Genomic DNA, 27,858 nt, shown 5'->3' on the forward strand with positions numbered 1-27,858 from the left:
AAAGAAGAGAAATTAAGATGGCTTCAGGATTTTTTTAACTTTTAAGAAGATAATCAAACAAATGTATAGTTCATGAAAGGGAATCCAGGTGAATTTAAAAATTATTCAGGTATTTTCTGGGTTTGACAGAAAAGCAGATACTTTTCTATTTTTGGGCATTGGAACTGGAGTCTTTCACAGTCCAAAAGATACATTTTGACAAATTGTTACAAAAAATGTTGGGGAAAAAAAAAGAGGAAATAATAATTTCCAATTTAAAAAAAAATATATCTCTTAGGCCTAATTCTGATCTTGCTGACACCAGTATAAATTCAGACAATTCAGTGACATAGCAGGCTTATGTTGGTGTAAATTAGATCAGTATCTGGCCCTCTATTTTCTTCCGGCCCATAAAGAAGAACTGTTAATATTGGATAACGTGCATTGCAGACACGGATTGTTCTGTCTTTTCTGCATTACTGTGAACAGCACCATAAAAAGGCGTGATCCTTTGTGCAATATAAGAAGCAGCTAGAGGAATCTAAATACAGCCAAGTCAATGAAGGTGATCTTGTTTTATTTCCAGTTTTTCAGCATTTCTTTATCACAGGCAATAGAACATTTTAGCATAATAATTCAGAGGTCCTGGGATACAGAAGACAGAGAAATAATGTTGAAAAGCAATTCTTCACATTTGGCTTTCACTACATCAAGTGCAAACTGTGAACTTAAACATGAAAATACAATTTGCTCCTTCCTAAAGTCTACATTCTTATCTCTTGAAAAGAACACACATTCATTTCCAATGCCTCAAGGTAAAGACTAAGGCATCTATCACAAGTACAGAGAATATCTGAAGGATTTAGAAGCAATCTTTTCATAATGTTTCTTTGGAGAGGAAGCAGGGTTATGAGTTACTCAAAATTCATAAAGATTATTAAGTTTACATCCACACAGCAGATATGCCGCCATTGTATTTCCCATCTACAGTGTCAGTATTCCTGTTCTCACCCGCTGAGAATTTATGTTTGGTTCAGGATAGTCATCCATTTTGTGGCATTAGTGTGCTACTGCACAAAATAAAGGTTCTGTTCTATTACAATAATGAATTGCTTTTAATGGGACATACCCGTAATAGTCACACTGTTCGGATTCGGTGTTCATAGTACTCTCTCTATTACCTTTCAGTTAAGAGATTTTAAGAGGCAAGTCATTTCTTACTTCAGCAGGTTAGTTCTATATTATCAACTCGGATATTTTTGTACACGATATTTGAAAGACTGCTCTATCCTCTAAAGCTCTGTCTCTTACTGGAGTCTGCCACTAACAGCAGTGACCCTTTCTGATAAGAAAAACTGATCAACTGCAAGCTTTCCTATTAATGAATCCAACTTTTTCAGACAGACAGTCTAAACTAAGCCTATGGGTTTTGTGTTTTTCTTCTTAGATTTCTTTGAGACCCATGGAAACTTATGAAACAGATTTTTCTAGTTCTCCCAGGAGCAAGACTAGGTTCAGAACTTGACCTTCAAAACAGAGAGGTCCACAAAAGCCAGAGTGGCTGACAGAATTGAGCATTACTCTCTTCTGCCTAACATAAAGCAAACTACAACATGTGACATAAGGCAATATTAGTGGGAAATGTCAAGCAATGTATCAATGGGGGGTGTGTGGGGGGGGAAATATTAGGATTTGACCATACTGAAAAACTCCAGCACTGCACAATACAATTTTGCTTCTACCACAGTTTTAATTATTTAAGGTGGAGGCACTATATTCTTTTGAAAGAAGGACATTCTCATTTGGAAGAAAGATTTCATTACAAATCACTGGAAAAATTTACTGTGGTTTATCATAGATAATTTAATCTTTAGGACTTTTGATTATTTAGTTCTAGACCTGCTGTGGCATATATTCAGGTACTGTAATGTACAGAAGTATACAGAATCTCACAACAATACACGAATGAAAATATAAAAAAATCCTAAAGGCCTGACTCTCCTTTCACGGGCACTGATGTAAACCTATTCAATCAACTGAGGGGCAGGGATGGGAAAACAGAGTGAGAAGAGAATCAGGCCCTAGTATTTTAAATAAACCTCTAAAATAATTTTTGGAAAAATAGAGGTTTGTTCAAGTGTTGGTTCAGGCCCTCAAAAAAGAACACAGGAATAATCAGATAAAATAATGTGTATGACGAAGTGCTATATGAGACCAAAACATAGGCCTATGCTGCAACTGAACTCAGCTGGAATTGATGTACAAAAGTGCTACAGTGTCTGACACAAATAAGGAGCTACTCTCTCATCAAAGACCAGAGGATTTAAATGGCTAACTCCCACTAGAGAGAGTTCTGTGTATAAATCCCATACTCGCTGATGGGAGAATGAATCCTGAAATCTCCATGACCTTGATGCGGAATATGCATGTTTACCCCTTTCACCTCTTGCACATAACGGAATATATCTTTTGGTTTTGTGTACTTTACCAGGCATTCAGTTAGAAAAAGCAAATTTTGGAGCAAGAATGCTAAGCTATTTAGGCAGAACATAGTGAACCAAAAACTGCAAAACTTCAGCTTTCAAAAATAGCCTAAGTGACCTCTTACAATACTCTGACCACTCCATTCCATGCAGGAGGCAACCCCTGTGAAGAGCGAATTCTGGCAAGTTCTCTCTTCACAGATGATGCACAGCTTAAGCTATAATGAGTTTTTGGGTTACAAATGCTGAACGCATTAATATTCCTTGATGATAATTATCACAGTATAAGCACCTTTCCCAATGTGAGCAGCATAAAGCAACTGAAGCAGCGTTTTTACTACATTTGAAACAAGCTGGAAAATGGGATTTTCTACTCTTGTAACCTGAGGTCAACATACATCGAGCTATGCATATTAAATATATCTATACCTATGATCTATATAGCTCTATATATTTACACACACACATTCCATTAGATCCCTCAATTTTCAGATAGAGAGACAGAAACGCACACATTTTCATTACACTCCCCAAACTAAAAAAAATCCTTAATTTTCTTTTAAACAGAATCCAAATGGTTAGTAAGTAGGATATGCAGGCACTGCTTTGAAAATGAGGTGTATTTCTAAAGTGCCTGAAGTACACACTCTGGGCAATAGCAGTGTACACGGTAGGTTGACAATGAAGAAACAAAACAAAAAACAACACTTTCAATAGATATTCACATAAATGAAATATAAAATTAGAACAGAGCACTGCCCTCCATCGTTGCACATTCGAAACGAAGCATAATATTTAACACTGAGAGATTTAAGGGTTCATAATACGCACGGATTACACTGGTCATAATTATATATATATATATATTTATATGTAACACTTTAAAATACAGCTCCTTAACAGGCCCAGTCCCTAGGAATCAGCATACAGCTTGAGCAGTGAGATGGGCTCTGGTGATATCCCTGGGGATGAGAGGCAAAGAAGCATCCATCTAAGCTTCTAGTGCCAGTGGAACTGCTCTTTATTTGCTGCTGCAGCCCTGAGACTACAGTATCCCTGCTGTACTGTCTGCACTCCTCCACATGGGGCACTGATCTGTGGATCCAAGTAGCTGCATATCCATTGGCCCTGTCACCTGACTGGTTCACCACCAAGCCTTTGCATATCACTGGGCACGAACCGCATGAAGGTGTGTGCCCCTCATATCTGACACCCAAAACCTGCTTGCTCCCCCATAAAGTGGAAAGATCTCCATTACCCTACATATGGGGCCTGCATCCCTGCAGAAGGTAGCAGAGTACCTGTTCTTTAATTTAAATAGGCACTGTTGTATTTTAAGCTAGAGCCATTTAATTATCATACAAATATTTACTAAGGATTAATTAGAATGTAACAAGGCTCTACAATATAAAAGGTGTTTATCAAAGATGACTAGGTTCCTAATGATCAATGTATTGTTTGATTAACACCTCCATGCAATAAACTGTCTTATTAAATCTACATTTTAAATGCTGGAGATCCTAAAAATATTATATATTGATTTATCTTGTTAATCTTAGAACAGGGTAGTAATTGATTTTTCCCTTCTACTACTCCAAACTTAAAAAGTGTCCATTGTTAAAGCCTTTACACTGTTAAGAAGGCTTTATTAAAAAAAAAAAAAAATCACACTCCATTTTTTTTTAAATGCTATAATGTTTAGTATTCTGTGCAAATAGTCTCAACAGAGCTTTCTTTTAACACTGACAGCATGAGAGTCAGTTTGAACCCCTAATCTGAAAAACGGGAATTGATTCAGGTGTTTGGTAGGTGTGAAATCTGCTGAATGCATTTGTGCCATGTTATCCTGCACTTCATTTAGAAAATACACCACGCTACAACCATTTCAAGGACTGAAGCATAATTTTTACTTATGTGCTGCAAAATGTCTTAAAATCCCATTTGAATATACAGAAAGGTTTTGGGAGAACCTTTGCTAAATATTTAACAGCACTATTGGCTTATTAAATACTATAATGTGAAAGCCATGAAAGGATGATACACTGCGCTCGCCATTTATTTTCACTTAACACTGGTGCTCGTTTTGAACGCTGTAAAAGCCCATTCATCAGCTGAACCAAGGCATTCTAAAAAATACTCCTTGCTAGCAGATAAATATGGTCAAAGCACCTTTCTATTACAAAAAATGACTAAAATTTCTTTGGTTAAATGTGTCAAAATCTGTTTCACTCTGGTTCGAAAAACCTCACAAAACATTTTAAAATACTGTATTTAAAAATAATAATAATACAATGAAGTCATGCTAGCACAAGATATGCTGCTTAGAAGAAAGGCAACCCTGAGGCAGAGGGGAAGATACAGGTACATAACATGCAGTTTCAGTTTAAATACATGGTAATTCCATAGCTGACCATTTTGTAGGAGGAAAATTGAATAAATTTCGATGCACATCTAAATGAATTTGACAACTACATAATGCAGTGACAGTGATGTTAAAAATATATAGATTAGACAGAAAATATTCTACTGAAGTAACCACCTCCAATAATACGGAATCACAATAACTTGGCTCATAACAATACACACGCACGCACATGCAGTATGAATCAGTGAAAGAAATTTCAATCCACAATGAGACATATTAATATAAACTAACAGAAAAAAAGATCTCTTGCCACTGAATAGCCTGCAGATTGTGCATTTATTCTGTAAACACTGTAACAATGATTATCTGTCCTTCCAGTTCTCAGTGGAGACTCCTGCTTTTGAAAATGTCTTGTGGTGACTTACTAAATTCAGGCTATTTCAATTAGTATTACTGCACATTAAAAATTAATTGCATTAAAGAGTGGATTAAGGTTTAAATTTCAATTCTACAGTGTGTGCGCTAGAAATGACAGCTAAAAATCAATGCTCTCTGGCCCATAATCGGAAGTATGTACAACTGAATAGTGTGGAACTGGCGTCACTGATAAAGCATTTTTAAGAGACATGATAGTTCAATTGAAGGTGTGTCAGTTCTAATTCCAGGTTTAAATTTGAATGCTACATGGTCATAATATTAAGAGAAAGAAGAGAGGGAAAACCGCTGTATTACAATGAAAAAACAAATGTACATGGTCCCAAAAAAGATGATAAAATCTATATTTACTGTTCAAATAAAAATTCACGTACATGCTCCCAAGTGAGAAAATTTCTAACAAGGTAAGATGACAACCTGAATGTTACATGGTGAAAAAAATGTTTTCCTTATTTAAATTATGTTGTTCTTGGCATGATCCCTGAAATAACAAATTAGACCCCAATAAAACACCTAAAAACGTGCACCGCTTTACTCCCATGAGTAGTCTCAAAGAAGTCACTCGTGTGCATAAAGCTACACATGTGCCTAAGTGTTTTAAGATCAGAGCCTTACAACTGACATTCACCCCAATGAAGACGTGCCAAAAGAGACCTTCCTAAGCTCCCCAATTAGAGATGCACAGAGAGTGCAGACATGCCACCATGCCAGGCCCTCTGCAATATTTTGCGTATGGAAGGGTGCCTCCACACTCAATGGGCGAGGCACTGGAGAAAAGGAGAGCTGAGGAAGGCAGCCACAGGATCCACAAATAAACACACGCAGCAGCAACCTGTACAAGTCATGCAGGAGGGTTGCAGTTCTATTCCCATTCATAAATTGAAGCAGCAGCTCAGGGATGACTGGTGCCAAAGATCCATGCCTTGGCCCTAAATTAGGCAAATAGGGGTGATTTTTTTCTCCCTAGCTTTCTCAGTGCAAAGCATGTAGCACAATGACTTGGCTTTTATGTAGGTGAAGTGAATGTCTACCTTCTATTTTACTGGCTGATATATCAGTTATAACACGTTCTTCTGATTGCAGCTGCTTCTTGTCCACTAAGGACACAGCCTGTTTGCTTGTGGGGTACCCTATGACAGCACTGACATCTTCATGTTATCATTGTATGCTTGTGTTGCTTAAAAAAGGGAATATCTTTAATATAAATCTTGTTTTTAATCCCCAGACTAAGAACAAAACTTGCCGGAAGCATCTTAAAATCATGGCACACGATAGACGCTCATGGCTGGCCCATGTCAGGTGACTCGGGCTCACAGGGCTAAGGCTGCGGGGCTGTTTTCTTCCTGTGTAGATGTCTGGGCTCGGGCTGAAGCCCGGGGATCTAGGAACCTGCGAAGTGGGAGGGTCCCAGAGCTCCAGCCCAAGCCTGAAAGCCTACACAACAATGAAACACCTCCGCAGCCAAGTCAGCTGACATGGGCCAGCCACCGGTTTTGCTTTGCTGTATAGACATACCCACAGAGGCCAGAAAAAAAAACAGAAAATATTTTTGTGGTTTAATATTACAAATAAACCACTGACAAGTCAACTGCATACTGCCTTTACCCTCCAAGATTAATTTATCATGAAAATAGTTAAAAACAAGGAATAAGCCAAAACAAAACCAAAAAATCTCATTTCAGTTCTTTTCTGAATTATACAATGTGTGGAGGTTAGGAGAAAGGGGGAAAATGTATTATACTTGCTATAAATTCAGCATTGTTTCAGTCTAAAAACTGTTAGCAAAAATGTCATTTTTATCAGCAATGAATTCATCCTCTTTTAAGAGCAGATGATGAAGAACACTCTGAGACTGGTCAACTAACCAAACTGGCATCAATAAAGTACTGCAAAGCCACCCAGGATACCAGAGTTTGGAATTGAACTGTGATTGGTCTGTACCTAAGAGAAAATATGATGTCCAAAATGTTTCTAAAGATCCCCTGTGCGCCACTGATGTCCAACAGCAAGTTTGGCGTCGAGAGAGTAAAGAAGATAGGAAGTAATAATAACAATAAAAAAATAATCTGGTGCAAATGGACCCCAAGGTGTAATAGTCATCCCCATGCAACAATCACCCTTCACTGCAATTTACTGATGTTGTTTCATTACAATACAGGATATAAAGGTGGCAATATTCAGGCACACTATTTAAATCTATGTGATTTGCAGCACCAGTCGTGGCTGGTATTGGCCCAGGATCATAGCTAAAGAAAGGACAGTTTCAGTGGAGACTACTAAAAATTGTATATTCTTGAAAGCGTGCGAGCATTTGTGTGGATAGGTGGTTCTTATGAGATTTAGCTGAAAACCATAGAAATCAGCTCTGTAATAAAACAATATGATATATTTGGTAGAGGATCCTTCAAATAAAACTGTACCTCAAAATTCTTTACAGAGGTAAAAAAAAAGCTAGTCACAGATTTAAATAATAAACAACAGAACAGGGATAAATTTAAAAGATTTAGGCAAGGGAGAAAATATACGTATTCACAAGAGATTTTGAAAACATCTGATGGAGACACTGAGACAGAGACATGGGAAGATTTTTCCAGGCTGCAGAAGACGCAGAGGAGATAGAGCTTGAATCAACAGTGACAATGGGCCAGATTCTCAGAATATGTAACAGACTTCATTGACTTAAATTGATCTATATTCATTTATACCTGGATCTGGTGTATACTGAGGATCTGGGCCTTTGTGAGAAGTGACTGAGAGAAGATCACTTTAGCAATGTAACTAGGCTGAAGTCGAAAAAGACAATGTAATGTTGTCATAAACAGATAGTTAAGGGCTAATGTCTCTTTTACCTGTAAAGGGTTAACAAACAGGGACCCAAACACCTGACCAGAGGACCAATCAGGAAACAAGATACTTTCAAATCTGGGTGGAGGGAAGCCTTTGTTTGTGGATTTTTGGGTTTGTGCGTTGTTCTCTCTGGGTCCTGGACGGGACTAGAGGTACAACCAGGTTTCTGCCAATCTGCCTGCTACAGTCTCTTATCTATTCAGAATAGTAAGTAAGTACCAAAGGCGGATATAGTCTTTTAACTTGTTTTTTTCCATTTTCAGTACTTGCTGGAAGTAGCTTAAATTGTATTTCTGCTGGAGAAAGCTTCTTTCTATTGTCTATAAGCTAAAAAACCCTGCATATTTCCCATCTTGATTACAGAGACAATTTTTATGTTTTTCCTTCTTTATTAAAGTTTTTCTCTTTTTAGAAACTAATTGAGTTTTTGGTTATCTTTTGTAAGACTCCAGGGAAGGGAGTCTGCATTCACCAGGGAATTGGTGGGAGAAAGGAAAGAGAGGAGGGAAGAAAAACCTGGTTGCACCTCTAGTCCCGTCCAGGACCCACAGAGAACAATGCACAAACCCAAAAACCCACAAACAAAGGCTTCCCTCCACCCAGATTTGAAAGTATCTTGTTTCCTGATTAGTCCTCTGGTCAGGTGTTTGGGTCCCTGTTTGTTAACCCTTTACAGGTAAAAGAGACATTAGCCCTTAACTATCTGTTTATGACAAATGTCCATGGAGGGTTATCCATAAACAGGAAGGATGAATTTTAATTGTTTTCTGAGATGAATAGAGTTGTTTGAGGCAGGTGTTGTGGCAGAAAGGCAGGCAATAGCATTCTGCACAGGTTGAACAATCATAAATAAAATAAGTAATTTAATACTTAGTATTTATGGCATTTTAGTATGTTTATTTTCAAAGCACTTTAGATACATTAACTAATTTATTCTCAAAACACCATTATCCTCATTTTGCAAAACGAAGAGAGGTTAAGTGACTTGTCCAAAGCTACGGAGTGATGTGGATGAGGATATCAGCAAAGTTGCAGATGAAAGATAGACACGTGCAAATTTATGGAAAAGATGAATTTGCCTACATAGGAGATGGTCAAAGACTATTGCAAGGATATGGTCAGAACCAACAAATGGGAAGCCTGAGTTGAGTATGGAGACAGAAGAGGAGTTAATGGTGTTTTGGAATGCTTCTCTTGCAAAAGAGGAGTACTTCCACTCCGGAGACATTTAGTTCAAAGAGACCAGTAAAATCACAAGTTTGCAGAAAGGGTGGACTGGGAAGAGCCACGCTGAAAGCCTTATACACAAAAATATTAGCTTTCTATAAGCGGGAGTTGACATCAAATATGAGATGACCCAGATAGCGTATCTCAGATATTAGATAGAAAGGCCCTAAGAGGTCACATAATCTATTCCTATGCATGCCAGTGAAGGATTTTTCCCTACAGTACATTTTCTGGAGTATGCAATATAAATGTAATGGCAGGTAAAATTTGAGCATTTCTATTATAAATGCCTTCTTTCAGCTACTCACAACTTTACAACACTTTCAACTAGTGAGCTGAAATTTTACAGACCAGGCCTCTGCCCAAAGGTGATATTTATTTATTTATTTAATTTATTTCCCTCCCCATTAAGTCTTGCAAGATTTTTATTTAAGAGCAGTAGCGCGCAAGTGACTGGGGGTTGAAAGTTCAAACTTAACAGAGAAATGTCACTCAAATGCAAAGAAGTGTATTTGACTGTTCTGGTGATAAATGGTTTTGATTTGATCATGTTATGACAGTTTGAAAATCACACTTTGCACTAATGCATTACTTTGGCTATATTTTTTAGCCCATTTTACCAAAGTTCTAAGCAAAGGGAGGGCTGTGTTACTCATGAATGAGTGGCTAATTTAGCTATGTGGTAAACATCCACATCTCTTAAACTGAGCACTGCATTGATTAGGGCCCTGTAGGAGACCAGGTTGTTGGAGGAGTTGTTTTTTTTTTTGCAGGTGATCTTCTAATGCCTTAGGCCTCATCCATGTGTGCAGTTGGGGGCACTGACAAAAGATACAGAAGTTTTCCCTCTTGCATAGGTGGTGTCTAGTCAAAAAGTTATATATAAAGGAATTACTATTATGTTTTTAAACCATGGAATTCTAATAAAATAATACATAAAGGAAACATTCAAGTTACACAGGCACTCAAAACTCAGGCACTCAACACACCCATTGTGCATATGTTTCCTGATAGTTTTCAACCACATAAAATACACTACTTTTTAAATCATACAGTCTAATATCCTGATTTTGTCTACAAACTTGGAACCTGCACCCTGTAAGATGAGTGCAGTGAATGAGGCAAGGTTCTGAAAGATCTCTTGTTTCATACACTGTGGATAGTTTAAGGCGGGTAAGTACTACATATGTGATGGTCATATTCAGTGATGAAAACAATTTATCACATGCCCCTGTAATCTATCATACACCTTTGATCATGTCACCTTCACTCTGCCCACTGCTTCCTCTTCTGCCAGACCTATCCTAGCATCTTATCCTAAACTGCTCATGATCCTGCCATACTAAAACTGGTACCTTTATATGATGGGGAAGGAAATAACACCTGTTCCTAGACTGGACAATCCTGAGATATTGATTTTAAAGTTTTGACATTTTTATACACAGAAAAGCTAATTTCGGTAAATTTTAGGGTTTTAATATTTATTAGTTATATTTGTTTCCTTCATATCACAGCCCTGTACAATTGTACTCATAGTAACTAAAGCATCTTCTTTACAAGCTGAGGGATATTATAAATAAGCCCAAGTAAATTTTTTTTAAAACTCTCAGACACATTTGTAACCCTTTACACTAGAATTACTCTCTCTCATTAATGGATATCATTATGCACATGCAGGCACTCATACATACACAACTGTATATGCGCTCAGAGAGACAGGCACGAGCACATATTTTAAGCGGGTACCACTGTTTTAGCTGACTATCAATTTTTCACTTCCCTCCTCACCACATAATATTAAGTTTATCACAAACATGAATATGCACGAACACATTCTGACCTTATGCATTGTCTGCAATTGACGCAAAACAGAAAATATTTAGTTTAAATATTATTCCAATCTCCAATAAGCCATTTAAAATACTAGAAATAGAGGGTGTACAGTAGCTGTACCACTATGAGGAAAAGAGAGAAAGATACTTTTCTCAGTAAGGATCACTGAGTGTGTTACTGGTTAATTCCTGCTCTATGCTCCTCATCAGCATTACTCTCAAGTTTCTGGTTATCATATCCGAAATATTAAGACATAATAAGTACAAAGGTACAGATAATTGGATATTAACCAGAACATACTTGACTGGGCAGGAGGTAGGGCTTTGCTTAAACTAATCCTGAAATGTATTAATCACCAATTAATGAATGGGTTTCAAATTCATTTTCTATTATAGAACACCTCCGAGTATCTAAGCTTTTTCTAATAAAATGAATTGGAATAACAGGCTAGGAATTAGAAACACTCCAATTTGAGGCTGGCCTGAATTAATTCCCTTTAGCCTGCTGTCAAGTTTATTGAAAGCAAGAGTTACAGTATGGTGTAATTTTAAAAAAGGCTGAGAAAATAAATACATTTTAGGGCATCACCACTTTCATTTAAACTCTATCTGTATGTAACAAATGGTCGTGCAGAAGCTAAATATTGCATTGGAGAAATGCCACTGCATCATTTAAGTGCTTAAGTGCAAACAGAGATCTCTAAAAAGATAGATTAAGAACTGAATACATACTGGCACATATTACCAATTAATCAACTAATTATTTTCATTACTATACAAAGACAAGCATTCTGCCTTTTGTAAAAAGTACTGTAAAGCACCATGGTGATCTGAGCAAAACAAAAACAAAAAGCCAAGCAAAAAAAGTAAGTTCATGTAGATAATACAGCACTGTAAAAAAAAAGTTAGGAGCATCTGAGCTCAGAAGACTTACTCCCCAGAGTCAAGTAACTTTTCTCATAGACTCTTTTACTTTAACTTCGAAGTTTTACCAAACATAGTACACTAGTCAGAAATGTCTGCATATTTTTGCTGGGCTACCTGGCTGCAGATAGTTACTATATAAATGAACAATAATTCTTATTTTCTAAATATATTTAAATCCAAAAAAGAAGAAAGAATCCAAACAAAACCTCTTTTAAAAACTAACTACTTTTTTATGTTCTTACTTTTCCAGTATTACATTTTTATGGATGCTTTAAATGTATGCATCACATTTTTTTATTATTTGAAATAGGTGTGCCTGCTACTGCACCAGAAAAATAAGAGAGAGAGATCCTTAGTGTTACTAATGAAGAGAATTATATCAGACATGGTTGAAGTACTATTATTCCCCTTTCCTCTCGCTCTTCTCACTGTCCTTGGCATTATTTACTTTCATGTGAATTGCAAGTAAATCCATATTATCCATCTCTCTGTTCTTTTCCTTAATGTGTTGACTTTAATTTTAGTAAGTCTTAAATAAGCACTTACTGAAGATGAAGTAAGATATGCAAGCAAGTAGTCCTTTTATCAATAATTTTGCCACAGAAATACACAAACATTTCAATGGCTCTTCATTAGCAAACAAATCAACAAGTGATATTTTAATGCATGACTTTATTCCATCTCTATGGGGACTGTAGTTGAGAGTGTGATGTACAGTACAGAGAAAGGAATCATCAGCCACAATGTCCCAGGGCTCTATCCATTGAGGACTTCTCAGCCTCTGCTTAAAGAGTGCATTTAATTGACTGATAGACAGTAGCTTCTTTGTTCACAAAAGACAGCGAAGTAATGGCAGCTTGAAAATCGTACCATCTACGGGATCTCCTGAGACTAGTAACAGGGGGATATGTGTCAGGAATAAATAAATAATCTAATTATTAAGCCACTTCCTGTCAAGTTAACTCCAATTTGTTGGCTTTTGAAGGCAACAAAACGAGGCATTTTTCCTCATTATGCTTCTCTTTTTATACCACTGGTAATCACAGGCGGATTAAAGGGTGCCTGATTGGTTTTTTTGTCAAGGAACTGAGAGGCAGCCAACAGTACAGAAAAACAGAGTTGGGGTTAGAAGAAATTTCATGCTTGTCTCCTTTCCAGCTCCCTAACAGCCCACATGGCTGCCCCATACAGTGCCGCCAGCTGTACAGCAAATGTGTACCCCTCCAAGTGCGGCCTACCAGGCCACAGGCTCCATCCTGAGAGCTGTGAGATACCTTGCAATCTTGGCAGGTAGCTACTGCTGTCATAGGCATAATTCTAAAGGTGACCTACGAAACCCCATCAGCTCACCAAATGCAACAATATGAACAGCTGAAGTTCAACACCCACTCTCCATATTGGTTTCTTTTGTTTTGTTTATTGCACTAAATGAACTCGAAAGCAGGAAAAAATCTAAGGAAATAGCTCATCAAGGAATTGGGGGTTTCTTTGCTAAGAATGTGAACAATTTAGGAATAACTACTGTGGATTTTAATATTTAAACTGTATTCTATAGTGGTCGTTAACACATATCAAAAATGTGCAAAAGCAACTGTTAGGGCTGCAGTACAAAAGGACAAAAACAAAAAAGAACAAAGGGAAAGGCGACACAATGCCTTTAATTAATCCTGCAGTGGCTAGGTATTACAACACAAACTGTATGGTACATAACAGCACACACCAATTGGACTCCTTGCACTACCTAGATAGAAGAGAGCAAGGTTAGAATCAAGTGGCATTCTGATCTTTAAATGCCCCCCTTTCTTTAAAAGAAATTAAAATGGAGAGAAATTGATGCAAAATATTGGCTCTTTGGTTGTTTCTCTCCCTCTTCCCCCCAAACTCCTTAATAAAAAAATTATGGACTCTTTCCCAAATGGAATTTTTCAAAATCCAAGTTGTTTGAGTTACACAGGAGAAAAATAAAACATCTGAGTTGGGAACGTTTCCATATTAGTTTTTTACTTCATATTGTGTGACTTTAAAATGCCTTGATAGACTTTCCCGAAAAACTGTTTGAAAAAAAAAGAAAAAGAAAATTGCTCCTGGGTCAATCTGAAATCTAGATATCATCTCAAATCAGAGTAGCTCTGTGGCTGAAATCATATAATCCTCAGAATTAAAAACTGGAGTTTGAAACAGGAAGGGGTGACATAACTTTCAGTTTAGTGCTCTAGTATGTTTACAGCTGCATTTGCCCTTTGTCAATACATCTTGAATTTTTTGTTAAATTGCTCAGATAATTAAAGCCTCTTCATATTTACAGCCTGCTTCATTGGTACCATGAATTCTGTTTTCAGTTACTGTCTGCAAATTCCCTCTCTGCACAATTTCATACTAAGCAATAACACTTCATTTTACATAAGTTTTATCTGATGTCCCCATACAGAGCTGCCAGCTGTACAGCAAATGTGCAGTTCTCAAACTGAGGCCTACTAGGCCACAGGCTCCATCCTGAGATCTGTAAGGCACCTTGCTGTCATTGGCAAGCTTTCCCTGCTATCACTGTTACCATCTCTCCACACTACACACAACTTAAAATCATCTGATTATTAGAATTTGTGGTCCACACTCCATTTTATCCTTTATTTAATCTATCCCCAGATCACACATTTGTTTAAATGTTTTGGCTGGTTTACAAATCATGCAGCCATCTGCACAGTAGGTGTGACACCATTTTTTAGACAAAAGTTACATTACAAAACAACAAAGATAAAGTCATTTGAAATGCTTTGGTGTTTGTTATTCTGCCTGGTTTGCTTGGACCAACTCTAAGAAATAAATAGAATTATTTGTGCAAATCGATGAACATCTATGAAAAACAACACCCAGCAGAACACAGAGCTTGCTCCATTACCTACGTTAATATCATGACAGCTGAGGAGAGATGACCTGGCCCACTTCTCATCTCTCCTGTACAGATGGCTATTAAAGAGAAAGTATCTCTTTTGTATGGTCCATGTAGAAACCCTTTATGGGCTTTTCAAATAAGCCAGCATTGCCCGCATGAGGGTAGCTTTCTGTTAGTATTAAACAGCACAGATTTCATCTTTTTTTTTTTAAATCCAGCTCCTCATGAAATAGCCAATATTTCATCAGATTTAATACCAAAAGAAGATTTTCTGGATGTTACATGTTTTTTGCATTTTTCAAACCACATAAATATAGTTTACACTAAAGTTTTTGAAAACTTCTTGCTAACAATGAGTGTAAACATGAGATTCTCAAGTACCCAAACTATTTTTTGATGCTAAAAGGGTAGTATCGTTTTTCCCCCTGCAATGTGTTAATCTCCATTCCTTGTTTCTGACAAGTCAGTGAAAGCTGATAAACAAAAGGAAGTCTGTGCCTCTTCATGTTCTAGTGGACAGATCCATATATTTAGATTTTTTTTTCCCAAAGACATGTAAAAACCCCTCACACAAGAGAATCATTTTTACTGTATAGTATTTAAACTGAAATTCTGAAGAAGTGATATTTGCGGTTACCAATGTGCAATGAATATTAGTCACATACTGCTGCTTACAGTATATGTTTTTCATGACCTTAGGCATTAGACAAACTACAGAATGTATAAATGTCACTTACTATTACAATTAGCCTAAAATGTTATTGGTGTCTACAAAGCTGATTTATGCATTTCCTTTGTCTTGACATCAGCAATGTATTCCAAATATAACATAATGCATGCTGCATATGTCTGCATGTGAGACAAATAAAATTATTTTTACATATATATGTGTATATATATACACACACACTATATATACACACACACATATAAAACACATTATATGTATGTGCATGTGTGTGTATATATATATATATATATATATATATATATATATATATATATATATATATATATATATATATATATATATATATATATATATTTAAAAATCAATGATATATTCAAATATCATGGATTTGCAATATACTACTTCTCCAGATCTCAGTGTTAACACATTGCTTGTCAATTCAAGGCACAGTTTTCAATTTTCATTTCGATGAATTAATGCATTATTTCCAAAAAAGTGCTTTAGGACTATCACTGTCTCAGCACAGACTCTCTTAATCAATCTAAGGGCTTGGACTAATGCTCACTGAAGTCAATGGGAATCTTTCCATTGACTTTGATACTGGTTTTGACTCTAGTTTTGTCATTTTTTTTTCTGATCCTTGCCCACAATACATACACCCTTCTCTCAAACACCCTTCTGTTAAAAACCACACGCTTCAACTCACACACAATTTATACCAGATATGAAATTTAAGGTAAACTCTTAAAAAGACATACATATGTCTATTAAAAACTGGAGAGGTGAAAAACCACTGCATCCTAGTGATGCCGCAGCCTGGCCCCTACCACCACAACTTTTCATGAGGACTGTGGTTATCGCTACAGAGCCATGGCTTGCTCTCTACAGTCAATGCAAGTTGCAGTGAACTACAAAGATTGTGGCTGTTTTTCCCCTTTTATCATTCTCTTTGTCAGCCTGATCAGCCTTCAATGGTAAATGTGCTGCTCTGTTGTGCACAGCCAGCGGCTCGCAATTTGCTCACTATGTTCCATGAGACAGTTGTTTGTGGCTGTTTGGAACACATTTACCTCTTTGGGGATTTATGCGCTAGTTGTAATGCCAACTTCCATAGTGACAGAGATTTCTTTCTAACTAAAATAGATAATTAGAGGCTGGTAATTATTGGTCAAGAATTATCAGAGTGAAAAAAATTAAGCTCTTCATAAATAGTTCTTGGCAAAGTCATCACTTTACATTATCTCATGCCTAACAGCACTTTATTCAGAGCACTTACAAATTTACACTACTGCTGTTGAGCCTCAGAATTTTATATGGGGTAATTCCTTTGCTGAGTTAAACACGTATGAACTCCCTTGATTCTGATCCACTTTGTGTGCGTGTGAAAAAATTATAGACATTATGGCTACACTTCAGTTTACATGCTACTACATCAAGTAATACAAATGTAAAGAAATATGTAGAAGAAAAAATCTTTACCATATTAATTTAAAACAACAGGTGGAGGGGTATCTTTCTGCACACTTGGGTCAAATGCCAACAGTAAACTATGTGAACTAAACAAAGAGATACCAGGAAACTTCTCTCATCTCTAGACATCAAGAGACAGTTTATTCTCGAGGACAACTGCTAAAAAGCTTTGTATCTTATTCAGAGGAAAAAATAAAAGAAGAGAGGAATTACAGATATGTTTTCTTACACCTCACTGAGACAATATTAAAAAATGTCTGGGTTTGGATTTTTTTTTCCAAACAGACACAAAGCTATAAAATAGTTTTACTGACAAATATGTTTGCATTTGGCAGTTTCCTCTAGAAACAAAAGTACCGTCATCCATCTGGATCCAAATTTGCATGTAAATAGATGGTGTATTTTTTTTTAAAAAAAAGCTTTGTAGCACTTTCTGTCCACAAGACTCTTCTATAGCATTAATGCTAAACAGTGTGTAGTTTAAGAAAACTTGGATGTTACTTGACATGGTCTAAAGGAATGAACACAGAATTGAGGGTCAGGAATTCCTGAGCTCTCTGCTACTGACTACCTATATGTAGCCTTAGGTCAGCAGTTTTCAACCTTTTTTCATTTGTGAACCCCTGACAAATTTCAGATGGAGGTGTGGAGCCCTTTGGAAATCTTAGACATAGTCTGCAGACTCCCAGGGATCACAGACCACAGGCTGAAAACCACTGCCTTAGGTAAAGCATTTCACTTCTCTGCCTCTGTTTCTCTGTTTATAAAACGGGCATGATAAATACTTATCTGCATACCTTACCACGGGTATGCTGTAAAGATTAATTAAGCTTTTACAACATTTAAAAAATGTAAATTATAAAGTGCTACATAGCTGATAAGTATAATTACTAACAAAAGCCATCTCTCTGAAATCCTTTCAGTATGAGACTTGCACATAAACAAATGTAAATTGTTTTGTTGTCAAAGATACTTAAGATTACACCTCACTGGGTCATCTGCAGATTTTATTTTCCATTAGGTGGCATAATCCATCGTTTGATTGATTGAAATGTATAATAAAATCTGTAAAATCACTATATGCCCTCTTAACAGAGAAGAGTAAGAGGCTTTTCAAATAGCCTCTAATCCCTCTTCCCCTGCTAAATGACTATTTGATATTATATTTGATTAGACAAAAACGCAGACGGACACACTACCTAAAAATATCTACCCTCAGTGGAGATATTTTAGCCAACAAAGTAATGCCGCTTGCCTTATTTAAAAGACTAAGTTTCATACTTGGATTTTTTAAACCTATATTTGCCTTAGTGACCTTCCATAATGAATCCACTCTCTCTGGATGTTAACAACATGAGTCCAATTTAAGCCCAATGGGCTGGCCAATGGACAGAATAATTACAGGGATCCTATCAATCAGTTTAGGCCACAAAATTGCTGAGAACAAACATTTTTTCTTTAATCAGTTAAACATGTATCTACATCAGTGGCTCTCAATCATTTTCTGATAGACTCTCCTCACAAGGGTTCGATGGATGAACTCCCGCACTCCATATCCCAATGTACCATGTCCCGGCAGGTACTGCCATCTTCCTTTCTGTCTTAATGTCTCTCCTATTCTTATCTGCCTTTATTATTTTTAAAATAATCTTATGTTTTTCTGTTCTCTGTCTTTTCCTCTATTCTAATTGCTATTCATTTCTGCTGTCTTATTTAGTAATTCCTTCTCTGTTCCCTACTGCTTGGGATGGGGGCCTCAACTGGTGGTTCCAGGGATATGATATGTGTCCTTGCAGCTTAGCTGAAGGCCATGGAAGCACAGGAGAAAAATAATCATCATCTGCTTCTGTAGCCATCTTCATTAGAGACTGCTGCGGGAGCAGGGATGGAAGGTTGGTGGGCCTTCACTGCCTGCTAGTCTCGGAAGCACAATGCATGGATGGTGGGGAAGGACAGACAGGGGGTCGTGCAACTTTCCCGACCACCACTGTTGTTCTTTTCCTTTGCCCTATCATTCCTCTGAAGTCATCTGGGAGCCCTCAAATTAGGAAAGACTAATCCACATCGATCAATAAATATAATACAAATATTAACTGGCTAGGAAGCCAATAATGCTAAAATATTATCCAAATGGAAAATATATCTCCTGAGACGGGGATATAATGTCTGAAGCTGAAGTATGTGTTGCTCTCACAGTCCATCTGAGCATTATTAAACCCCTTGATTTTTATCTACTCCCTCCTGCCTTCCTGGACCATTCGCTCTCTCTCTAAGGGTGCCTCACTCCACCTGCAAGGGCAAATACACTGTATCTTGTTCTGCCAATTCTTGTTACAGGGGAACTAGGGTAGCAAGAAATGCTTTATCAGCCTGAGTGGGCTCTTCTACTGCTCACAACTTCTGATTTTAGAAATGTGGAGATTGGGGTGCTTAAAACACTAGGGTTTTATGGCAGGTGAATGGACAGGAAGAAGCCTCCAGATGTTGATAGTTACTTAGGTGTTTTATCTGTTTATTTTTACATATACATACTCAGAGACACACACACATCCATGTTTTATATATTATTATATCCATCTCCCCCTCACAGTAAGGTCAATCTGAGAACTTAAACAGATTGATGGCACGCTTTTAACCTTTCTTTGTAGACAGGATATGGTCTTGGGGAAAGGCCTGTCATGCTAGTGAACAACGAAATAAATTAAGGAGGGGAGCAGGAGGAAGGGAGAAGTAAACTTAGAAAGATAGCTAAGGAAAAGTCTAATAAACGGTGAAAGGACTAACAGAATTGGAAAACAGAAACATTTGTTTTCCTCTGCTTCGGTAGTGAGGTCATGTTCACAACTCTCAGCAATAGAATTCTTATACTTTGTTGAATTTGCCCTCCACCTTCCCCAAATCTGTATTTTATTAATTAGGGTTGTATTATTAACAGCTAAACTCTTAAATCTGGCAGTACACATAAGAAACTTCTAAGGAACACAGATTATCGAAAGCATGACCTGCAAATCTCCCAGTATGAGTTGTGAGCTCCTTCTCTCCACTGGGAAGATTTTATATTAAGCAAATGTAAATCTGTATCACTATGGTTATGTCATGAAGCAATATCATGCATGGTTGATACAACGCCTATTAAGGATAAGGACCTCCCTCCCATTCAACCTCATGCAACTTTTCAGAATAAAATACAAACATCATTAACTCAGTTTTAAGAAAACCTCAATTACCGTCTTATCTGATCAACACTAGTCTGGATCCATCTTGCTGTACCAACTAAACAAAACAACCCCCCACCCTCCTCCAAAATGTTTAAGGAGCAGAGGGATGCCCTTGCCAAGGAATCAGAGGCAGATGGGACGTCGGTGGCAAACAGCCACATTGTTCGAGACGGTCTAACATTCCAGCATTATCCCTTACCCACACAGTTTTTGACAATTTTTCATTGTCAAATTATCAGTATCCAGTAATTGCTGCAAATGATCATTAAGAATATGTCATACACTGGGATCCAAAGAAAACAACGGAAAGGTGTATTCTGTTGTGCGTCACGTTCTATTTTTAAATTCTAAGTTACTAATCCAGATTTAACATTATGAAGCAGTTCATTATCTTCCCCCAAATATTAAGAATGTCAAAAGTGAGACTTAATCCAACAAGCAAACCACTGAACTGCCTTTCAAGCCCAACTCAATTTGTGTATATTCATTTTTCTGCAAAGAACATAAATGTTCATATTTTAAATGTATTAAAATGTATTAATAGGCTATTTCTCACTACTTCATTAATTTTGTGAGGTCACTTATGGTACAACCAAACTCCTGAAATTCACGGAAGAAATTCATAAGCTTGCTTGCAATAAAATATTTTGTTATATCAGCCCAGATATATCTGAGTTATTGACTTAAAAAGAGAAACTTCTTACCAACTGGACATGTGATTACTGGCTGCTCTGCTGTACTGTACCATCTGCAATTTGCACTTTTTTACGTTACAACGAAAACAATATGAAGCAAGTGTAAAATCAATGATTCCTTGCTTGCTATATGAAATTTCTGAAAAGAGGCTAATAACAAAATAAGACAACTACGACAATGTTATTTTATTAGCGGGCAAAAGATGTGCTTGATAAATTTAATTGACTGGTAGAATTCTTAGAGCTATTACTGAGTGGTTACCAAATTGAAAACATTGTGGGCAACCCCATGGGAATAAGCAAGTAATGGGAAAATATGAATATTAAAGAAAATGCTCTTTTTATTTTATTCCACCTCACAACTCTAACATAGGTTTGTAAATATCAAGCCATGCTTGGATCAGTAATCCAAATGGAAAATAATTTTTAAATGTCTGTATCTAAAAATGCAGATCCTATTACTGAATACTACAATTCCTTATTTTTAAAAATAAAGATATAGTATTTAATTTTGTACAGACAGAAACATTCCAAATTGTTTCCAGACTGTTCATACAGAACATATACTATTTTTATGGCCATTTGAATTATTTATCTTTCCTAAAGACAGAAACTTGCTAGTTTTGATTTTGGTACCAAGGTGCTTGAGCAGCACACTGTAGTGTCATTATCATAATAACTTCTGAAATTAAAACCTGTCTAAAACTCTACGGAAAGCTAACATCCAGTTCATTAACCATTCCTGTTAGTTTGTTTTCAATAATGCAAAAATGATTAGAAGTTTAATTTGTTAATCACCTGTGTTTTGACTGGAAGTAGATATATAATTCTCTGCAGAAGTCTAAACTAGCCCTTGCAGAAAATAAAACATGCTAATGTTTTATCAGGTCTAATAATATGAATAAAAAAATCAATCATGCCTAGGTAAATCATTGATGGTTGCACAATTAATTTCTCCTTAACTCTGTTTAATTTTGCAGGCAATGATGAACACAAGAAGGAGAAAGAGCTATCTATCTTCAACAAGATTTAGTGCTTCACTTACCAATCATGTGGTTTGCAACATGAACTTGGATATCCCATTCATTGTAGAAAACCATCTGACACTTGATACACTGGTAGGTCTTCTTCTAAAGAGACAAGGGTAGAGAAAATGTGTTTAAACATACAGCCTGAACCATTTCATTATAACTCAAAATGGTTAGTTCAAAATGGTAATTTAAAGCGCTCCAGAGGTGTTTTCATTAAGAATTAATTATTAATATTAAATAACACTTTGCCATCTGTAGCACCTTTTACCTGAATCTCTCATAGCTCTTTACAAATGACACTTTTTAAGCTTTACAACTGCACTGCATGGTAAGTATTGTGATAATGCCTGTGTTTACAGATTTGTAAAGTAAGGTGCAAAGAGGTCAAATGGGAGTCCTTCCTTTAATATTAATGGGCTTTTGGATCAGGCCCATAATGAAGTAGTGGCAGTGTCAGGAATAAAACCCATTTATCCTAATCCCATTCCTCCTCAAACCCAAGAATTCTTCCGTCAACCTAGTTACCGCCTCTCAGGAAGGTGAATTAACCAAAGGGCATGTCTACACTATGGCTGGGGGGCCTCACAGCCCAGGTGGACAGACTGGTGCTAATGGGGCTTGAGACAATGCTCAAAAAATAGCAGTGTGGATGCTGCAGCTTGGGCTGGATCTCTGGCTCTCAAGTCCCTGGTCTACACAGGCTGGGAGGCTCACTTCCAGCAGCGTAGACAGACATATGCTCAAGTTTCTGTTTGTGTCTTTCCAACCCAAAGCCCTCTAGAAGCAATGCAAAGGGGTTGAACAGATGCCTTCCTTTCCATATTAAATGGAACAGTACTTGGATGGCCAAAGTCAGCCCTGAAAAACAAAAGATTTGTAAAGGTATCCCTGTGAGAACAATGTATCAGACTGTTTCAAAAATAAGTTGAGGCCATCAGTGACTATTTTAGTTTTCTTAATAACAGTAACAAAATGTGCTGTGGTGTTTTTCAATGGAAACAACTACAGATCTCTTGGCTGTTTTTCATTTGAACCAATGTGAAAATTTCATGCTATTTTACCAAGCCAAAGCCTTGCATGGAGAAATGAAATCACCACATACTTGGAGAAGTCTGGTTTTCATTCAATTTTACAAATAAAATCTGAAAGGTCTGCTGTTTAAGATGTTCCAGTTATTTTTCCTATTTTATGACTGTATGTAGTGACATGGAAATTGTCTGCAGAAATGTATTTTGAACAGATGCCATCCAAAATCTTACTATTATATGTAAGTAAGTGTGAACACACCATAGTACATCTACATCTAGCACATATCTTTAAATAATGACAATCAGGATCAAAGATTTATTGTGCTGAGCTCTTTACAAGAGGCTTTTGATGGTGACATATAGAACAACATATATTGCGTAAACAACAATCATGCTTTTTTTAAAAAAAACATTGTTTCTCTTTAGAACTAGTTAGAAAATATTTCTTACTCCCAGTTGGTCAACATTATATATTGTTTATTAGCATACCCCTTGCATTATTTCTGATATGTGACTTTGTTGAAAAGCCAAGACACACAAACTTAATGGCTGGCCTTTTCTCTTGTTAGCGCAGTAAAACATAGTGTGTGTCAAGAATCGTCTACAAAAATTATGACTGATGAATATGATAACAGAACACACTTTCCTTCTTCTTTGAAGTCTAATGATAAAGAATAAAATCACTTGACAAAAAAAAAATACCAGCACTTATTAGCCTCTTCAAATTGATTTGACATATTTGCAGATCCACATAGATGTTTTCTTTTATCACAAAGAAAAGAATGCTTTTGTCATTGTTGCTAGATCAAACATTGGTTCTTTTTTAGTCTGGGAGCAGCTTCTAAAATGTTACCATCAACTTTTATTAACTCAGCATATACTTATCTAGACGTGTCTAAACTTGTGTATCAATGAGCTTAGATTTTAAGAGATCAAAACCAGACATTTTCACAATGTGCTGAATAAACATCACATGCTTATTTCCATACTTTTTATATTTCTAAACAATCATTTTTCATTGCAAAGGGACCAATCCTGTTCCCATTGTAGTCAATATGGCAAAACTGTCATGGATTAAATGGATGTAGGAACAGGTTGTAACCAAAAAACCCATATGAGTCTCTTGGGTCCCTTCTAGACGTTTGCAAGGTGGCATGGCTAAGTCTGGACAGACAGAAATATTTTCATTCCTCCCTCCAACAATGGAAAAAGCCAACAAACATTTACTGATATTTAGTAATTTCTTATTAGATCTGGTTGGAAAAATTAGCTGAAATTAAATTTTACTTGAACAAATAAAAAAATATTCTGAGCATTTTTCCCTTCCATTTTCTGACTCTCTCTATTTAGAATGAAGTAGATATAATAGGGGAAAGCAGAAAGAAATCACCATCATTTTGACCTTACAATGGCTTTTATGTATTCTTGAGTAAATATTAATTTATTTATTAAAACAGACTTTTAACAACTTTTTTTTAACTTTTGACATTTGAGGGTTAAGAGGGAGTTTTTCTTATTTGTTTGCTGACACTGACATGGTGTAGCTATCAAGAATACAACTTTTTCAGCTAATCTCTTTTTATGACTGATTTTTAATGCAAGTTAATTCCTGCCTTTTCTGTTGCTTTTTTCACATTCTAGATTTTAATTAAATTTTTGTTAAGGTGTTCATTGGCCTCTCAAATATGAGCCACTTACAAAGAAAAATTTGTTTCTTATTAATAAATATTCATTTCTCAGTTCTAACCTGACTTCATTATTTAAAAATACAACCTTTTTTTAATTTAATCTGAACTTTTGGGGTAGGATTGTTAAAAGAGCTATAGTAAAACTCCCATTGACTTTTAGGAAGATGAAGGGTTAGGTCAATATTGAGTGTTTTTGAACATCCCATCCTAAAAAGTCAACAAGTCAACCTGTTTGGTTTTACATGTAAGCCTCATGAAAAGCATATTAAACCACAATGCCGCAACACAAATATAATTCAGACAAAGCTATGGAACACTAGGGCTGTGAGTTAAAAATCTTGTTACCAAAATACAGAAAAGATATAAGTAATTCTTTTTTTTAGGCTTCAGAAATGCAATGAGTCAATGACAAATAGCGGGCTGAATCCTAAGCTGTACTAAAGTAGTGCTGGGCATGGGTGAAGGGTAGGGAACAAAAGTAGCTTCATATCACCTTTCCACAACCCGACCATGATGGGGCCAGTTCAGTACTTGGACCAACAACAGCAGTCTTAAGGTTGCTCTAAACTGTGCCAGGTTGCAATTCATTCCATAACTGGGGACAATGATACATGTTGCATCAGGGTGAGAGTGCAGGGTAAAAACATAAGAACGGCCATATTGGGTCAGACCAAAGGTCCATCTAGCCCAGTATCCTATCTTCCGACAGTGGTCAGTGCCAGTTGCCGCAGTGGGAATGAACAGAACAGGTAATCACCAAGTGATCAATTCCCTGTCGCACATTCCCAGATTCTGGTAAACAGGCTAGGGACACTATCCCTGTCCATCCTGGTTAATAGCTATTGATGGACCTATCCTCGATGAACTTATCTAGTTCTTTTTTGAACCCTGTTATAGACAAGGGCTTAGATAGTTTAAGTTCAGTTCATGAACCTCCTCATTCTAATTTTTAACATGGTTCTGGCTCCATCTTCCTACTGAACACCTGGCACAACTGGTTCCACCTTCCTACTGAACACCTGGCACAACTGGCTCTCAAAAGATATTTACAACCCTTCAGTAAAATACCCTCCTGTCAAAGACCCCAGTCCAGGGCCTAGCAGATTTGGCAACATCTCCACATGCTGAATTTGAATCTGATGCACAAGTAATTTTAGGTACACGGAAAATGCTTGCTCATGTCAATTCCATGTTAGATGGCTCCCAAGCGGTACCTGAGGAGGTGGGATTGGAGTTCATGAACATGTGAATTGCAACACTGCTCTGCCAAACTTGGCATCATGCTGGTCTGCTCGGTGATGGCATAGTGGGAGAAGACCTGGGCCAGAAACGCTGATGATAAAGCCTGAGCTCTTGTTGAATGCGCTGTCAAGATAGCAGGAGGAAGAGTACCAACTTGCTCATAGCACATATGAATGCAGGAAGTGATCCAGGATGAAACTGTCTGTGCTGAAACCGATAAGACTTTCATCCTGTCTGCTAATGCCACAAAGAGCTGCGTGGCTTTAGGGAACAGTTTGGTTTCTCTCAATGTAGAAGACCAGGGCACATCTAAAATCCAGGACATGAAGATGCTTCTCCTCTGTATTCTTGTGCGGTCTGGGGAAGAAAATTGGCAGGAAAATAGCCTAATTACTATGAAACTATGAGACCAGCTTTGGGAGGAATGCTGGGTGGGAGCACAACTGAACTTGTTCTTAAAAAGAAAACCATATACAGCAGTTCTCATTTTCAGGCCCTAATTTCTGAGACTTTTCTGGCTGAGGTAATCTCTAGCAGGAAGCTGACCTTCCAGGAGAGACACAACAAAGGCTGTGATGACAACAGCTCAAAAGGAGGGCCCATGAAGCTCAACAGGATCACGGATGGATAGGTTCACAAATTTGATGGTAAAGCACATTACCCCGTCTGTTGATCGAAAACATGGCTGCTGTGTTGTCCATGAGCACTTGTACGACTTTGCCCTTGATCTGGGACAGGAACACCTGGAATGCTAGGTGGACCGCTATGAGCTCTCTGATGTTTATGTGCAAGGGGAGCTGTTCTTGGGACCACAGGCCCTGAGTCCTGAGGTACTGGCGATGAGCCCCCCAGTCTAGATTGGACATGTCCAAAATTAGGGGTACTGATGGTTGGGGGGAGTGACAAAGGGAACACCTGCACCCACTGATCAGGGACCTCTCCACCAGTCAAGGGAAATGAGGACCAGGGGGGGAACTGTAAGCACTGAGTCCAAGTGGTAATGGCTCAGTGAGTACATTGAGACCAGCCATGCTTGTAGGGGTCTGAGGTGCAGTCTTGCGTGCTGTACCACTTAAGTGCATTCAGTCATCTGACCTAAAAGTCTGAGGCAAACTTGGGCTGTTGGGGAGGGGCTTGACCTTGGATATCACAGCCAACATTGTCTGAAAGAGAGCCTCTGAGAGGAAGGCTCTGGTGTCGGTGGAACTGAGCACCACACCAATAAATTCTATCCTCTGGATGGGAATGAGAGATGACTTTTGCTCATTTATCAATAGGCCCAGGGCATAGAAGGTAGATAGGTGCTAGCTTTGACCTGGACCTGGGACTGGCCCCTGATCAGCCAGTCATTGAGGTAAGGGTATAATTGAATGTCTCACCTTCTGAGGAAGGCCGCCACCACCACCACCACGCATTTTGTGAAAAGCTGAAGGGCTGCCCACAGGCCAAAGAGGAGGACAGTGAAGTGGCAGTGCGTCTGGTTTATGATGAACCTGAGGAACCATGGAAGATGGAGATGTGGAACTAGGTGTCCTTCAAGTCCAGGGTGGCATACCAGTCTCTTGGATCCAGGGAATAAAGGAGGCCAGGGAGATCATGCAGAACCTCAGCTTCTTGAGATAACTGTTGAGGCAATTCAGACACAGGTTGCAGAACCCCTTTGGCCTTCAGGATTAGGGAATGGCGAGAATAAAACCCTTTCCCTCTTAAGTTCGGAGGCATCTTCTCCATAGCCCCTACCTGCAGAAAGGCTTGCTCGTGAGAAGGGTCCTTGAATGGGGATGAGCATGGGAGGGGGAGCTGGAAGAAA

At 37.6% G+C, this 27,858-nt stretch overlaps 1 protein-coding gene across 10 annotated transcripts in view; it reads right to left on the reverse strand.

Annotated features, from left to right (window-relative positions):
* Nucleotides 1–27,858, reverse strand: part of ZNF521 (zinc finger protein 521) — a 281,730-nt gene that overhangs the window by 118,513 nt on the left and 135,359 nt on the right. For all 10 annotated transcript variants that reach the window (XM_050941928.1, XM_050941929.1, XM_050941927.1 and 7 more), the window contains one exon: nucleotides 22,105–22,189. In XM_050941928.1, coding sequence (XP_050797885.1) covers nucleotides 22,105–22,189 — 85 coding nt within the window. The remainder of the gene's footprint in view (nucleotides 1–22,104; nucleotides 22,190–27,858) is intronic.

Source organism: Gopherus flavomarginatus, chromosome 2, assembly GCF_025201925.1.
Source record: "Gopherus flavomarginatus isolate rGopFla2 chromosome 2, rGopFla2.mat.asm, whole genome shotgun sequence".
NCBI classification, from domain to species: Eukaryota; Metazoa; Chordata; order Testudines; family Testudinidae; genus Gopherus; species Gopherus flavomarginatus.